General features: G+C 39.1%; 1 protein-coding gene across 1 annotated transcript in view; it reads right to left on the reverse strand.

Moving 5' to 3' along the window:
• Positions 1-649: 649 nt before the first annotated feature.
• UST (uronyl 2-sulfotransferase) overlaps positions 650-12,704 on the reverse strand; it is a 280,803-nt gene continuing 268,748 nt past the window's right edge. Inside the window, exon 11 of the mRNA XM_023528326.1 lies at positions 650-3,643. Within this exon, the coding sequence (XP_023384094.1) occupies positions 3,360-3,643 (284 nt within the window). The 3' untranslated portion in view covers positions 650-3,359. The remainder of the gene's footprint in view (positions 3,644-12,704) is intronic.

The following is a 12,704-nucleotide window of genomic DNA, read 5'->3' on the forward strand; positions in this document are numbered from 1 at the left end:
CAGAATCTTACTTGGAGTAAAGAGAGCATGTTATTACCAAAACGGATTTTTCTTTAATTTAGTACTAAGATTTCGATTCTTTTCCTTTATAGTCACGTGTAGTTGGAATGTAGTGTCCAGTCTCTAGGAGGCAGGGGGGTTCTCTCTCACCCTCTCTCCCTGTAAGTTTCAATTGATGTAGCAGTGAAATTTCCCAGGGACAGCATTTCTGGATCGAAACTGCTCCCTTGGGAGGTTAGAATCATCCAGCTCTTGAAACTTTACGTGTCTGAGAAAAAGATCAGCGTATATACTAAGATGCGTCGTGGCACATCCTTGCCTTCCTCTGTCACTGCAGACTGGCTGCCTAGGTCCTGCTATCAGAGGCTGATGGCTCCGGTGAAGCGCCAAACCAGCGGTGGGCATAGCAGTAAAGTCAGCAACTGTTGAGTGTGTTGTATACACAATTAGATGAATGAATAACTAGCTCATTTTTTTCAGCCAGTTTTTTGATGTCGTCTAATTATGAGAGTTTATAGAGTTTTAAAACTACATCTTTCCAAAAATCACATCTTGAGGCAAAAAGCTCGGTCAGTTATGGGAGCGGAGGGGCCCTGTGAGGAACTGCAGGCACTCTTATTCCAGGTATCAACAGAACGAAAAAAAAATGTCGACTTATTTATATTCATTTATTTACATGGGTAATGAATAAGTTAAGAAACACTTCATCTCAAACACAGATTGCTTTTATTTTAGCTAAGCTCATGTTTCAGTTCTATATATATTTTTCAGTTTCCATCAATGTCAAACACCATTTTTTTCTTTCTTCTTAAAAAAAAAAAAAGATTTACAAGCACTTTTACGGCACTCAAGGAAAGTAGGCTGAAGGTTCATAATAATAATTTTCCTTTTAAAAAACATCCATCAGACCAAAATAAAATCATTTTAATTAACTCCTTCCTGAGTAACTAAAACCTTGGAATGTGCTGAAAGGTTATAATAAATAAGGCAGTCAAAGATCAACCAGCTTAAAATGTATTTTTTTTTTAAATTAAACTATGTAAAATGTACAATATATTTCATGAAGTACAAACTGTGTCGGGCTCAGGGCCAAAGAAATGTTGTCATGTGCGCCGAATATACTGATGAAGTGCTTTGACTTTCAGGACCTAGAGGCTGTTTATTAGGACAAAATAACATGAAGAACCTGCAAGTCAATCAGTCAGCATCTTTCGTTGTGATGTTATAATGATCACTACTGACAAAAATGCCTTTGAACACACAGGTAGAAGTGCTCATGTGAACCTGCACTAAGAGATACATTTTTTAAAATGACCAATTGTCTGGGTGTTCCGACAATTGCAGAGAACTCTTAGCCAGCCCAACTTTATTTCCAGATAGTGAGATTGCACAGTGTGTAAACTAATTATCATTCTTTATATGCAATTTCATAGAAATGGCTTACAATGTACCAGACGGCAGTTCTTGTCTTTATTTTGAATATGATAGCTATTTTCTGGGTTGCTTTTTAAAGCGTGTCTAATAGTAGGGCCCTGTCTCTGAACAGAACAAAAGATATTTCCTCTCCTAAGAATATTTCCCTTAATTATTTCCTTGCCCTAGTTTTCCGAAGCAGAAAGGAGGCTCACAAGTGGCCAAATGCTGGACTTTGTGCCTCTGTGGTCCCAGCCTTCATTGGACTCCTGCGGGATGGAAGCTTCTTAATACATCTCATGATAAAGTAGCTTAATGCACACTTGACAGGTTCCAAATGACTCGCTTTATATCTTGGCTACTGTCCAATTTTAGTGAATGAAGAAAAACATTCTAGAGACTTGTTGGTTTCTGAAAAGTAGAAGGTGTGTAGCTTGCGTAAAGTTAGAGTCTTATTTACTATTAAGTATTCCCAACTCACACTTTGACAGTGCTCTGAAATGCACATGAAGGAGACGAAATTTGTTGCATGAATCCTGCCGGCCACCACCACCTGCGCCAATGCTTCTCAGTTGGCTGTACATTATCCACTCAAGAGTATATGTATTTTTGGAGGAGGACGGGCGGTAAAGATGAAAACATTTCAGAATCCAAAGCAACAGGTTTCTAATGATTGAACCAAGGCATCATGGATAGATGACAGGTGATGGGAATGGGATGGAGAGGGAATATTTTGGAGATATGACACTGACTAACATCTACTCAGATCACTTGGAAGGCAGACACCTATCATAGAGCTGGTCAAGCAATCTCTTACCCAGATGCTCTTGCTTCTTCTCTTCTTGATGTCCTAGTAAGGGTTCTCAGGAGTGAGCTACTTCCATAAGAAACGGGACTATAGTTTCACTGCTGCCTGCACAGAACTCAGTACCTCTTCTCACCAAAAACAGGTACGTCTTAAGGGACTAGAAGGTGAAACATACTAGGTACTATGGGACCCAACTGGCCAGGGATGTGCCTGATGGATTATGCATTGTCTGTGGTCAGGATTAGAACTTCTGCCATCGGTCAAAGTCAGAGCCAAATTGGGTTATCAGTTAAAGCAATGCTGGGGAAAGAAGTGTTTCATATGGAGTGCAAAGGACATGACCATGCCATTTTCCTATGCCACGTGACCTCTGGAGCTGATCGGCCTTGCCTACGCTCTTCCTTACACAGCAAACAAATTCTTTTTCCTGCCACGTGACTTTGAAATCTGTCAGAATGGTACTTGGAATGTCTCGATGGAGCTCTCCATGCACTTTGACCTTGAAAGATAGGGCTCTGGACTGGTTGGGGTGTGGCACAAGCTGACTTGCTCTTTCAGAGATAATAAGTATGCTGCTCTTGGTGAAAGTGTCCCCTGAGATGGACCAGAGGCAGACTTCTACCCACGTGGGTAGAAACCACTTGTCCTGGGACATCCTCCCTTTTGATGTCCTTATCTGCTTACCTTCTCCTCTTAGATCCTTCTGGAGTAGATACCTTGGTGTCTGAAGTGGTTTTGTATTTCTACTGAAATATACGAGTCTGGATGTTTCCTACCACTGAGGTAATATTTTTACAAGTCATTTTACAAATGATAACTTATTGGCCCACAGGCTATATTTCTCCCCACCATCTCTCATTATACTAGGAGAAAACAGCTCTTTTATGATGAGATGCCTTGTGATGGAGTCATCTAGTGTACCTAGGAAGGACCCAAGGAACCAGGAAAACACAGAATAAAATTAAACAAATAAAACCCGCAAAACCGGGCATTTCCCAACGACCCCAACCTGTGGGAATGTTTTGTTCTTTTTAATGCAGCCGAGCATTAATTTAGTCCCTTCAGGATTTTTCTTCCCCAAACAAAAAACTTTCTGGAAAAGGGAGATAAAGCCATCGGAGTCAACGCCGTGCTGGCATCACCTCTTATAAATATCTTCGAGCCACTTCTCGTCATCCTGTTCATCATCATCGATGGGCTCTTCTGTTTCCAGTGGCGTGGGAATGAAGAACTGGGGTCTCAGCGAGGTCTTGCTGATGCGAGACTTCAGTCCGAACTTGCGCTTCAGCAGGTGGAACTGCTCCTTGACGTAGTGGTAGAAATCGTACTCGTATCTCATTCGCTGGTAGAGAATCTGCACGGCCTCGGGGGAGGGGACGGTCTTCCTCACGGTCACAGTCATGTTTCCAAGTTTTCTATGCTCTGAAAAAGAATTGGGGTGCACATGAGCAATCGTCTGTTAGGCTTTAGCTTTAAAGAAATAATGGTGAGGCCGGATTATAACCCGCATCACACTGGTAGCTCCTAAAGAAAGGAATTCAACAGTCAAGGACTAGAAGGGAAAATATCAACTCATGTTGATATTAACACCTAGAATATGGTGAAATCTTTCCAACAATATTTGGACAGATTTCACCATATTCTAGGTGTTAATATCAACATGAGTTGATTAAACATGAACCAACTAACATCCTTTTCATGGGATGTGAACTATGCAATTTGACCACAATTCGGTTGTTAACTATAAGTTATACTTTCTTTTGTACAGCAAAATCTACCCATTTTTCATCTTTTATTTTCTGTTACACACCTTAAAGGGCTTTGCTTTCCGAAGGAAGCACAGAAAAAGTTGCTTCGCCACTTTCTGATCATCTTGTTTTTATTTTAAAATATTGACATCTATTATTGATAGTTTGATACAAAATCCATTTGCATTTTTCATTCCAGCAAGGCATTTGGTGAGAAAAATGAAGGACTATTAGATTCTTTAAATACAATTTTAACTGTAGTAAATTATAAATGGTATTTTTCTTGTAAAATATATAACTAACATCTGTTTAATTTTATACTAATGCTTAATAACATTGAAATGTTATATATATACATTATATATTTACACGATGAAATTTTAATCATTTTAAAGTGTACATATTGGAGACATTAATTACAGTCAAATACGATGCAACTGTCACCACTGTTTCCACAATTCCTTCATCACTCCACAGGGAAACTCTCTATCCATTAAACAATAACTCCCTCTACCCCTCCTCCTTCAACCACTTTTTCCCGGGACACATTCCGTCTATGAATTTGCCTATTCTAGGTACCTCATATGGGTAGAATCTTAGAATATTTGCCCTTTTTTTGTGTTTGGCTTTTCTCACCTAGCATAATGTTTTCAAGATTTTTCCATGTTGTTGCATGTGTCAGTACTCCATTCCTTTTGATGGCCGAATAATAGTCCATTGTATGGATATACCACAATTTGTTTATTCATGTAGCCATTGATGGACTCTTGGGTCTTTTCAACCTTTTGGCTATGGTAAAGAGAGCTGCTATATTTGTGTGTATTTGTTTGAGTCCCTATTTTTTAATTCTTTTGGGTATACTATACCCAGGAGTGGAATTGCTGGCTCATATGGTAATTATACGTTTAACATTTTCAGGAACTACCAAACTTTTTTCTTCAGTGGTGAACCACTTTATATTCCTATCAGCAATGTATGAAGGTTTCAGTTTGTCCAAATCCTCTTGTTCAATTGTTCTTTTCTATTTTCAAAATAATTTATAGCCATTCTAGTAAGTGTAAAGCGGTATCTTCATTGTGGTTTTGACTTTCCTTTCATTAGTGACTAATGATGTAGAGCATGTTTTCATATGCTTGTTGGCCATGTGTATATTTTTTGGAAAAATGTCTATTCAAGTCCTTTGCCTATTTTTGAATTGGATTGTTTAATTTTTTGTTGTTAAGCTGTGAGTGTTCTTTACGTATTTTGAATATTCTGCATATATCAGGTATATAATTGGTGAGTTTTTCTTCCATTCTGTAGGCTGTCTGTTTTTTACTCTGTTGATAGTTTTCTTAGATGCACGAAAATTTTTAATTTTACTAAAGACCAATTTATTTACTTTTTCTTTTGTTCCTTATACTTTGGTGTTATATTTAAGAAACTGTTTTAAAACTCAACATCATGAAGATTTGCCATGACGTTTTTATCATTTTTATTTAAAACTTTTGTCACCAAATTTGAATAGGTACAATATTTATAGATATGGTTCCAAATGGCTGCTTCCAAAATCAGATTCATGCAACAGGACAAACATTTGTCATTTTTGAGGGTATATAAGGTACTCTGTGAAACTTCCAAAAGCCAGTCTAAAGAAGGAATTTTAAAAAGTTCTCTGAGTAGTAATGGCCTCATTGAAATAAGGGTATTGCTTTTCAGATGAAGTCTCTTAAAAGGCATAATACACATTTGGATATATCAGTTCTAAAATTTTTGTTAAAGAACTTGGCATAGTCTCTTCTAAAATAAGTTTATGATAGAACATTTTATAATGTCTGTTCTCTTTGCAAATATTAACTATAGCTAACCTGAGGCAAGACATGTTTATAGGCTTTAAATATAGATATCTTCTTTGTGTTTTTAAAACACAGAATTTAAAAATATCATATTAAAGACAGACAAGGCACACAAAGTTTTAAGTTAAACATTGAGAGGTACAAGAAAAATAATTTACTCATTTGCAGATTTCTACAATCTCTCTTGGAGCACTCTAAATCGTGTGGGGGTTTTATTTTCTCATACAAAAAAAAAATATTAGGATCCTGTGATTTTAAAATACATTTTTTAGTTAAACAATTTGACCCAACCCATTCCAAAAAGAATGTAAATAACTTTACAAAAATATATATGTTGCAATTACCTAAATAGTTCAAAAAACTTGCCAAAGGGTGAATAAAAGTAGGAAAGAAAAGAGGAGACAGTTCTGTGTTGGGGTAATTTTCCCCACCTTATGTGGAAGGATCTCCTAGAATAGTGTTTCTGCCTCTTGCCCTAGCCTCTCCTTCAGGAAGGCATGCCAGGTATGAGGGCCAGAGGGCTTTTTCTGATGTGCATTTGGGATAAGGGGTTGAGATGCTAACCCCCCTGGGGGGGAGAGTGCTCTAGTCTGCAGAGAGTTCACATCCTCCTGCACAGGAGGATGAGGGCATCCAACCATGCCTGTGACTCAGCAGGTAAGTTCGTCTAACTCAGGATGGAATGTTATCAGTCCATTTCTCTTCACACATGAGCTGCATTCTCCTACCTAGCTTAGTTGGTAAGAAAGCTGACATTTGGATCTCTATCTATCCGTCTCCAGTGTCTATTTCTCAATTAGTTTAGAACCCAGGCAAGGGGCAATGGGTGTTATTTATTAGCCCCCCACACCCCAATATTGAGTAACACAAAATGCACGTTGTAAAGTTCTAACTACTTATACAGCAGGTAGGTCGAGAGCTTGGCTTTAAACTTTCCAGCAGCCAACAAAGATTTTAACATTATATATCGCTCTTCATTTAAAATAATCTACATCTATTCCTACTTATAAAACCATAGAGAAATATCTTCTATAAATTTTCAAAAGAAAAAAAAACTATAACAGAATTAGCAACATTTAAATAACATCCTTAGAGTAAATTCAGCCATGAGTTTCATGGGTAACAGAGAAAAATGGTAAGGTCCAGGTACTCTACTCTGGTTTGATCAGGGAACGCACTACAGAAAGTTCAGAGGAGAGGTTCTTAACCCTTCTGAAACCTGACTAAAGCTCATGCTCAGGGAGACAGGAGGGTCTATGGACCTCTGGAAGCCCACATATGAACATCTTAGACTTTTACAGATCCGTTAAGAATCCCTGATTTGGAGAAATCAATAAATTGCATTTCCTTCAACAATCTTTCGTGTATCTTACTTATTCTAATAATTATTAGCCCCCAGTGTAATTGAGAAATACTGGAGTTAGTACTTTATTTGCTGGTCAGGTGTGTAGTCATAAACATTGCAACATCAAAGAGGGGAGGGAGTACTTGATTTATATTTCATGAAAGGGGAGGGGCTTAGCGGTGCCTGGAACTTCAACAGAGGCTTGCTTTGGAGAAAGACTCAAAGGAGTAAGCCTAGGGGATCCTAGATCTTTGTAAAGAAGTAACTTGGGATCTGCTTTCATGCATCAAAGCTCTTTACGGTTGAAACACCATTTTACTAAAAATAATGTGCAGCAAGTGTAATACTGACCACAAAACTGTCCAAAAAAAAAAAAAAAGGCATTCATTGAATTTTTAACCTAGAGCAAGGTAACTTCCTAGATGAGTCTATAATTTGGATGCAAAATGTTGGTCTCCATAATGGATTGAGTTGACTTGTTGTAAAGGGTTATCAAACCAGTAACATTTGAGGAAGATTTAAAAAAAATGATAGCATGATGAATTTATACATTTCCCTCTGTGAGTATGATTAGGTAACTGGGTCAATTGCTACAAAGTTACTCTTAGCTCATCACAAGAAAACTCCTTCCCTGTCAATTTTTCTCAATGGCCGGGGATGGGAGAGTTGATGGGTGAGCAGAGCAGGTAACCAACAAAAGTGATACCATGTCATTAAAGCACAAGGGAAAAGAGGATATATTTACAACATTAGTTAACTGATTTGCCAAGAGATGGTAATGGTCCCAGCTGAGCCTGAGTCCTTGTGGTGTATTTTTATAGTAACAGCTACATTTAGTGAGGACTAAGATGTACTAAACATTAAACTAAGCACTTATACACACAATTTTATTTAATTCTCACAATAACCCCTCAATGGAAAAGTCATGTTATAGATGAAGAAGCTGAGGCTGAGCAAGACTCCTGACTTGTTCAAGGTCATGCAGCTGGAAAGAGGCAGAGGCAGGAAGGTCTGCATGATAATCAGTTACTGCGTTTTAGCTGTGTTGCGTCTAGTTGCAGAAAGGTCAGCAAACTTACCATCGTTCCTCACATAGTTCTCTATAAGCAAAGGAGCATGATGGAGCTGGGCCTAGAGCCTACTATGCCTAGCTTTGACCGAGGAGCCCAGACTTGCAGTAGATTTTGTAGGAAACAAGCAAGAATTTTAGAGGGAATGGCTATTGTGCTTATAATTTGAAGGAATAAAAAGGTTGATTTAGAAAGGAAAATTGGATTAGACCATCTCTGAGTCCAATCATAAAGTCAATATCCATAGAATCAGTGATGGAAACCAACACAATCATGATCTGGAGAGTTACTCTGTTCCAGGAAAGCTTTCATTGGGTGATTATTTAGCTTGAACTTGTAATTATGTGTTTCTAGTTGGAAACATTATTCAGAAACCCAGTCAGAAATTGACCTGAGATCTAGATGTCTGGGAAAAGTCAGCCTTCTTGCCATGACCAACGTCTGAACTTCCTAGTGTTCTCCATCACGTGATTTCTGCTGACCCCACTTGGATCGCCTTACGCTGACTTCTGTTATCCAACTTTATAAGGTAATGAGGGATCTCTAATAGGATTTATATTTGGTAAGATCCCAAGTGGCCTTTCCAACCAAATTTTAATTACACATCACCTCACTATGTTGATGAAAGTGTTTTGGCTACTTGGTAGTACTCGTCAGAACAACCACTAGGAAACTTGAGTTCTGTGCTAGAAAACTCTACAGAGAGAACAGACATTTAAGGTAAGAGAAAAGAAAAAAAATTTTCATTTGTGGCAACAAGACAAAGTTCTTTGAAAGATCCTTTTTTCAGATAGCAACAGATCATCAGCTGTATTTCAATGACCTCTGTCCTCTTTACGCTTCTCAGCCCCGGTCTAAATCCGGGGCTTAGAGCAGTGACAGCTAGTTCAGAGGATTCTTATGAGAGCTAATTTTTCACTAAGCTCCAATTTTGCAATAATATCCGGCTCTCGCTTCATCCATCTATCTCTTTTCTCTCTGTCTCCCTGTCACTCCACTTTCTCTCTTCTTCATTGTCAACCTCACCTCAACTGGCTCTTTTCCACTAAAGTTCGCATGTGCTCAAGTCTCTCCATTCTTAAATAAAACCCTTGTCTCCATGTCTCCCTCCTCTTTCATCTTCTTTTCCTCCTCTCCATCACAGCCAAACTTCTTAAAGAGTTGTCTGAATTTGTTACCGCCAAAATTTCAACTTATGCACATGACCGAACCCATCGAAACCCCGTTTATGTTCCTTCAATGCTCTGTTCAAATTACTCTTGCTCCCTTATTGATAATTCAGTGGACATTTCTCAGGGCTTCCATCGCTGCTTAGCATGACCTTACACACCGTTGGCTCCATCTCGAAACCCTCTCTTCCTGTGGTGTCTAAAATAGCATTTCCCTGGTTGTTCTAGTCTGATTGTTCCCCTTCAGCTCTCTACACCCAGTCCTCTTTCCCTGCCTGTCCTTTTAATGCCAGTGCTTCCCAGGGCTCTGATCTAGGCTTCCTCCCTTCTCCCTTACTCTCTGGGAGGTATCACCTAACCCTCTACCCTTTAGTGTTCGTACCTCTGTGGACACAAAACCAAAAGCTTATATGAAATGATGACAGCTTTTTGGTCATTTTGTTTTTCCCAGAGCTGAAAAATTTAATAGGAAAGTTAATGATATTACCAGAGGGTTATGTCATCGTCAGAAATAGGAATGCTATTTTGTGACAGGAGAAGCAGAGATTCAGATTCGACCGATGTTGATGGCGAACACTTACGGGCTTGGATTATACCCACCTGAATGTTATTTAATATTCCAAATAACCCTGTGAGGTGTCATGACCCCTCTTTTGCAGATGAGGAAATAAAAGCTCTGGAAGGTTCAAAGACTTACCCAAGGTCACACAGCTAGTAAGTTAAGGGACAGAGCTGGAATTTGAGCTCGGATTTGCTTTGGTATTGAGGTTTCTGATCAGTAAGTGCTGGGTCATAACTAGTAAACTTTCGTGAGCCTGTAGAAAATTATCACCTTCATATGGAAAGACTAGAGGGCACTTTGGCTTGTAGCATTAGTAAAGAATTTTTTAAATCACATTTCAAAGACATATGGTTATGTGTCTTGCTGTACAATAATAAGTTCTATGGAAAAGTCATTCTATTGCTAAGTATTTTTGTAAAATGCCAGACTTTCCCTCCAAACAAAACAAAATTACACGAACTGTGGAATCAGTCTCTCTCCAGATTGCCGTAATAGCAGTTCTAGAGGAAGTGGTTAGGGTTTTTTGGGAGACCGTTGTTATTTCAGCCACAAAACAATCGTACTTTAAAAATCAATACTTATTATTAGCATCCTTTAGGAAGTGAAGTAGCCCTCAATAGGTGAGCAAATACCATAGAATATAACCATCAAGAAGTAAAGACCCTAACCCCATGAGTATCTTTGGAAATTAGCAGAAACTGTGAGATGACTTTAAGGGGCTCACGTCTCTTATGTCCACTGGTGAATATTTCAAAAGGAAAAGACAAATACAGAGCCCGTCCATTAAGGCAGAGATGGCAAGAAGGCAGCCTGAGATCTGACTGGCAGACTGGGTGTTATTTGGCCCATAGGGTATTTTTTTTTTTTAGAAATTGACTTAGTTGTTGTAAGACTTGGTCTATTTCACATGGAAATCTGGATTTCTGGCTTCTCTCAAAGTGAGGCACTTTTCTTCTGGAGCTGAGTATAGCTGCTCCCCGAGAGAGGCCAGTTCTCTCCATTTGTCTCAGATTCTAAATGCCAGTTCATTCTGTTATATTACCTGTCTGGCTGCTATAGAAATTTGAGTTTTATGCTTCTGTTTTAAAGGTTTTGAAATTCTGGGTTTCAGAAAGCTGGAGAGCATGTGCTTTGTGTCAAAATTAAGGCTTCAATTAGGCCTTATTTGCGTGTCCAATGTCAGCTTCCTTCCCTTTTCCTGCACATATATATTGAAAAATTTTCTGTACCAGACATAAGAATTATAAACAGTGAATGGGACATCACCACCACCACCACCACCACCATCATCATCATCATTATCATCATCATCACCATCATCACCACCACCACCACCATCATCATCATCATCATCACCATCATCATCATCATCATCGCCATCATCATCATCATCATCATCGCCATCATCATCATCATCATCAGGCATTTTTGAGAGCTTCCTCAGCACAGGGACTGTGAGATATCTAAAATGCATTTAATCCTTACCATCCCCCCCAGTGAGGTAGGTTCTCTTATCACTATTTTATAGATGTGACACTGGATAACTTGCCCGAGGTCTCACAGCTGGTAAGTGGCGAAGCCAGAAGAAGTTGGGTCTGCAACCATCTGACTACTGAGCCCAAGATCTGTATTCTTCATGTTGCTTACTGTTGAATGGGGCTAAGGGTGTAAGGGGAGACTCCTTTCTCACAGCCTAGTCACCATGGGGGCAGATAGGGCATTTCACTCTGGCATCAACATTTCCTCTTCTCGGTCAGAAATCCCTAGTGGAGAGACCAAGCCTAATGGGGTTGTTTTTATTACTCTGCATGGCGTTGGGTCTTTCATAACCATTATTTGACTTTTTGATCATGTAAAGCTATTATATGTGAAAGTCTGAGAGTATAGGGGAGGTGTGTGTGTGTGTGTGTGTGTGTGTGTGTGTGTGTGTGTGTGTATGTGTGTGTGTGTTTCAACCAAAAGATAGAAAACTTTTAGGAGGCCTCTGAGGCACTATCAAACTTCTGAAAAAATTTCTCTGGATTTATTTTCTTAACAACCCCACCAGTTTAATGTAGCTCTTCTCCTGATGAAGTTTGTCATGCTGAGAAAGCTCGGAATAGAGCTCATACCTCATTCATCTTTGTACTTCGATAGCTCAGCACCTGGGGAAACACAGCACCCTCTGTACATGCTCGTCGAGTGAATGGAAGGAACTACCAGAAAGAAGAGAGTGTTGTCAGACCCGAAGAAGGCTTGGCTGTGTCTGTGAGGTACAGACATAGCCAAGTGGGAGCAAAGGCATTATCTGAATGTGCCTAATACAAAATTCCCAAGAGACCCATGAATGCTGGGTCTCCCCTCACATGCGGGATTTTTCAACTCCCTCTATAAATTTCAGTGTTTAGCTTTGTGGTCCAGTTGCCTTTTTGGGATGATAGTGCTGGCCATGGCAGGTGCTTCTGCCCCTGTTCTTTAATTAATAAATACATGTTGGCGAAGAGAAGCTATGGTTTCAGGATGCTTTTGAATTTTTTCATTTTTCTTATTAATCATTAAGGACTAGCCAAAGAATTCCCTTAATCACTTTCCTGATAATTGCAGAAAATTTCCTCAAAGTAGGCACTGGTTTTGAGCTGAGAAATGATCATAGAAGAAAACAAATAAATAAACAAACAAACAAACACCAACCTCTGACTTTTCTATGTGAATAGCAAAATAAAGATTGTTTTTCCATAGAGACATGTCCACAGCCAGCTACAGAGTCAGGACTGA

The sequence above is a fragment of the Pteropus vampyrus genome, unplaced genomic scaffold (genome assembly GCF_000151845.1).
Source record: "Pteropus vampyrus isolate Shadow unplaced genomic scaffold, Pvam_2.0 Scaffold24, whole genome shotgun sequence".
NCBI classification, from domain to species: Eukaryota; Metazoa; Chordata; class Mammalia; order Chiroptera; family Pteropodidae; genus Pteropus; species Pteropus vampyrus.